At 31.7% G+C, this 3,995-nt stretch overlaps 1 protein-coding gene across 1 annotated transcript; it reads right to left on the reverse strand.

The window, feature by feature from the left end:
- Positions 1 to 1,754: 1,754 nt before the first annotated feature.
- LOC134248248 (hemocyte defensin Cg-Defh2-like) lies at positions 1,755 to 2,938 on the reverse strand. Its single transcript, XM_062730657.1, has 4 exons — positions 2,912 to 2,938; positions 2,572 to 2,635; positions 2,302 to 2,470; positions 1,755 to 1,831 (listed from the first exon to the last, which is right to left on the reverse strand). The coding sequence occupies exons 2-4, from the start codon at positions 2,612 to 2,614 to the stop codon at positions 1,816 to 1,818; spliced, it is 228 nt and encodes a 75-aa protein (XP_062586641.1). The 5' UTR covers positions 2,615 to 2,635; positions 2,912 to 2,938; the 3' UTR covers positions 1,755 to 1,815.
- Between the last annotated feature and the right edge of the window lie 1,057 nt (positions 2,939 to 3,995).

Here is a 3,995-nt window from a genome sequence, read left to right on the forward strand (position 1 = left end):
CGATGTCTGTATCAGGTCCAAGCTGAAAATTGGCTGGTTGCTAAGGAAATTTCTTTACCCACGTTTCCATAGTAACCATAAACCAAAACATTTTTTATTTTACATACATGGTTCATAGTGCAAGGGAAATCTATGTGTGGAAAATCATCAAATTCTGAGAACCCTCATATATCACTTTTTGCCTATTTTGCATGATTTTTACACGGAGCTGAACTTAAACAATCATAAACATAGAATCGGCATCTTGTTCCACAGCTCCGATTTCATTTTAATAACGTATCTTTTTTTAGTTCACTGACAAGTTTTCATGTACAGCCCTTATAATTTTTATTAGTATGGAGTGGGTTAAATCTTACATTTTTACATAGATTAGAATGTGTATGTAGAATATGGAGAAAATATACATTTCATTGAATATTTAAGACGTACTAAATCCTTTGATATGAAATACAGTGTTTATTCTGTAAATAGAATTGATTAGTTGATTTAATTGCTTTGGACCCGAGATCAATTTTTATTCCCTCAAAGTAAAGAATATAAGATTTTATCACATTTTAAACGGTGAAAAACTGTAATTTTTTCATTGAATAAAAGTGTTATCCTGCCACAGTGTGAAAGGATATCAATAGTTCGGCAAAACTCTCGACTTTCCTCCCCTTTAACAAAAGTGTTGCATAACATACTCCCTGGCCTGTTTTAAGAAAGAAAGATTAGGTTAACCATCTTGACAGTCTAAAATCGCCAAAGTTTCTCCAATTAGGATGTTGAAATCATGTTAACTTGCAATCGCTAAAGCTATATGACGTCTCAACCGCTCTTCTTTGACGTCATGGCCTTTGATGCTCTGATACGAAAAAAGAGGCACGAGAAAAATCAAAGAAAAATTAATAAACAGATGTTTCAATGTTTAATAGTTGAATATGGAATTTACAGGATTTTTAAAAATATATTTTCACGAGTGCGAAGCACATGTGAAAATTAAAAAAAATCCTGTTTTTCACAGAATTTTCAATGTTTTGTAGTTGAATATGGGATTTATTTCACGAGTGGAACAGAATTTTTTTTAAAAAAATTTTAAAACAAATCTTGTTTAACGAGTGAAATAACTTCCATATTCAACTACAAAATATTGAATATCCCCCATTTCCCCTAGGAAAGTAATGAATATAAGAATCTTTCCCTAATTCATCTCTAAAAGATTTGGTTATCCTCTCCCGACCAACGGACTAAAATGACCTGACTATTTTCTTTAATGATTTTGAAGCTTCATTTTGCTATATTTACTTCTGTAAAATAAAAAATAATAATCACTTGAAAAAAGCTAGTTTTGGGCATAATGAACAAAACGTCATTTGTACAATTAAAAAAAAGGTCAACTAGTTAATCACTAAGAGTCCATGTTCTCTTTTATTTATCTATCACTTAGAGTAACTGCCCCGTGGGGATCCGGGTTAGAATAGGTCCTCTGTACCCCCTTGCTTGTCGTAAAAGGCGACTAAATGGGACAGTCTTTCGGATGAGACCGTATAAACCGAGGTCCCGTGTCACAGCAGGTGTGGCACGATAAAGATTCCTCCCTGCTCAAAGGCCGTAAGTGCCGAGCATAGGCCTAAATTTGCAGCCCTTCACCGGCAATGGTGACGTCTCCATATCAGTGAAATAATCAATCAATCAATCACTGAGAGTAGCTTGTATTGTTAATGATATTGTTATGCAATTATAATGATCTTGAATTAACTGAGACGGAACTTATTTTTTGTATGCTTTTATTGACAATAAATCCATGCTTGATATAACAAGATCTTTAATTTTCCTTTACGATCCATTCTTTCTGTAATGCGAAAAAATTTAAACTTGTTGATAATAATTAATAGATTGAAGAAGCATAGAATTTTTATTGAAGTACCTTATAAAGCCATCACATTGAAAAAGACAAAAAAAGAAGAAATTTAAAAAAGACAGCTAATACTGTGGTTTCATCAATTTTCGTTGGCATCAATTTTCGTGGATTTCATAAAAAGGACGTTTTCGAGGATACTTAATTTCGTGGACAAAAGCATTGCCTATACAAATGAATAGCACATTTCTTAATTCAATGAACATTTAAATTCGTGGATTTGCTCAAAAACGAAATCCTCGAAAATTGGTACTCAACGAATATTAATGAAACCACAGTAATAAGCTTTCATATGTATCAAGTGAATAATCATATTTCTGTGATGAGAAAATTGAACTAAACAAAGAGTAATAAATCTCAAGTAACTTTTGATGAAGCCCAGAATAAACCCCTAATATACTTACGTGTTAGTTTTCCTGCATCCAACACACCAACAAACCAACCAAAGTCTTTCAGCAGGGCAGTAGCCCCCTCTGCAGTGATTTGTATGCTGGCAATAACTAGCGCATGCCTTATCGTCTCCATGCCATGGACCATTACAGCCATGCCCGGCCATTGCAATGTGGGAAGAAGCTTAATTTTAAAAGACAAATTGAATTTGAAATTTGTACAATGTAAATATTGATAAAATCAACAAAAATTCATCTAATTAGATGGGTATTGAAAGGATTTACCAATCAAACACAGGCACAATCCGATAAAGACAATGACTCTCATCTTTTGCAAGTACCTATGGTTCTATGATAAAGAAATTAAATTTATTAAAAACTATTGTTTAATTCAATGACAAAAAGGGAATTTTTAAACTCATCTGAAAGAACACTTAATTCCTACCAAATGAAACAGAACAAAACTTTTCACGTAAACCTTACTTTGGAGAGTATTTTGACACCTTAATATTCGAGTGTTGAACAAAATACTATATGAAAAAGTATTTGCAATAGATTATATTTATAAACCATAATTATACCACTCAAATGATCAACGGAGCATGTACGTATCTAGCATACATACCTTTAGACGTCTAGTGTTCGATAACGCCTGATTTCAGGGGACAAATTCGACCGGTACAAAACCAGCTCTTATACTATTCTCAGAGGACACGTGTTACCTTTTCGTAAAAAGTAACCACTTGGTGATGTGGTAGCTCTTCCGTTACCGATAAAAGACGACCAATCAACAGAATTTCAGGAAATACTTTATGTTGAAGAGAGAGGTGACCGTCCGCTCAAGGATTAACAGATGTGTTTTATTTGATAAATTTTCGTTATTTGGTTTTGTTAATATTTCTATAAAAAATGAATTGTCAAATTATTGTCAAATTATACATTATTTGAATTCATTAATACAGTTTTATAAAAATTAAGTTGTAAAAATGTTTTTAATTTTTTTTTGTTTCTCAAATAAGCTTTACTTTTGTGTATGACGTAATACTTATCTTGAGCTCAAGATTTGAATGTGATACAAATTGTTTATTGTTTTAAGTAGTAATTTTAATGTTAAAAAGACATTTAAGTGTATGTGCATCACCTATAGCTTTTTGATATCATTATTATTTCAATACAAAGGTGCTGGTTCATATGATTTAAAGTATATTCGGTTTATAAGTATCAATAAAGAGCCTCCAGACAAATTGTCATTGGAAAGAACATATATATCAATTATTATTTATTTAATTTGTAAAACTTAATTTCATTGAAATTGACTAGTGAAGCTACATGTATTGATTGCGTCATGTATATTTATGATCTACCAAGCTAAATAAATTAAAGTCTATATATTTTACCTCAATATTTATGTTTTATCTGTTTCAATTTGCAAGTTTTAACTTTCGACGAGGGCCTCAACAAGGGTATTTTAATACAAATACGAACAACCAAAAAATTATAATTTCTCGCATAACGATGGTATAGCGAGAAATAGTTGTCCTAACGATATTTAAACAAATTATTGTACTTGAACGAAAGTGGCGTATTGTGTTCGTAATAATATTGTATTCTTGGTGACAGCCAATGAAATAATTTTTTGGAGAATTACGTGTTCGAATATTTTTCATGATGTTAGATTTTAGATTCTAGCACACGCTCTACTAACAAGT

Source organism: Saccostrea cucullata, unplaced genomic scaffold, assembly GCF_032062105.1.
Source record: "Saccostrea cucullata isolate Sc308-1 unplaced genomic scaffold, CSIRO_AGI_Scuc_v1 ctg2633, whole genome shotgun sequence".
Lineage (NCBI taxonomy): Eukaryota > Metazoa > Mollusca > Bivalvia > Ostreida > Ostreidae > Saccostrea > Saccostrea cuccullata.

Excerpts from the sequence above, each read along its gene's own strand:
- LOC134248248 (XM_062730657.1), bottom strand. The coding sequence starts at position 2,614 with ATGAGAGTCATTGTCTTTATCGGATTGTGCCTGTGTTTGATTG. Across the intron at positions 2,471-2,571 it reads ATTGTGCCTGTGTTTGATTG|CTTCTTCCCACATTGCAATG; the intron begins GTAAATCCTTTC and ends TTTAAAATTAAG.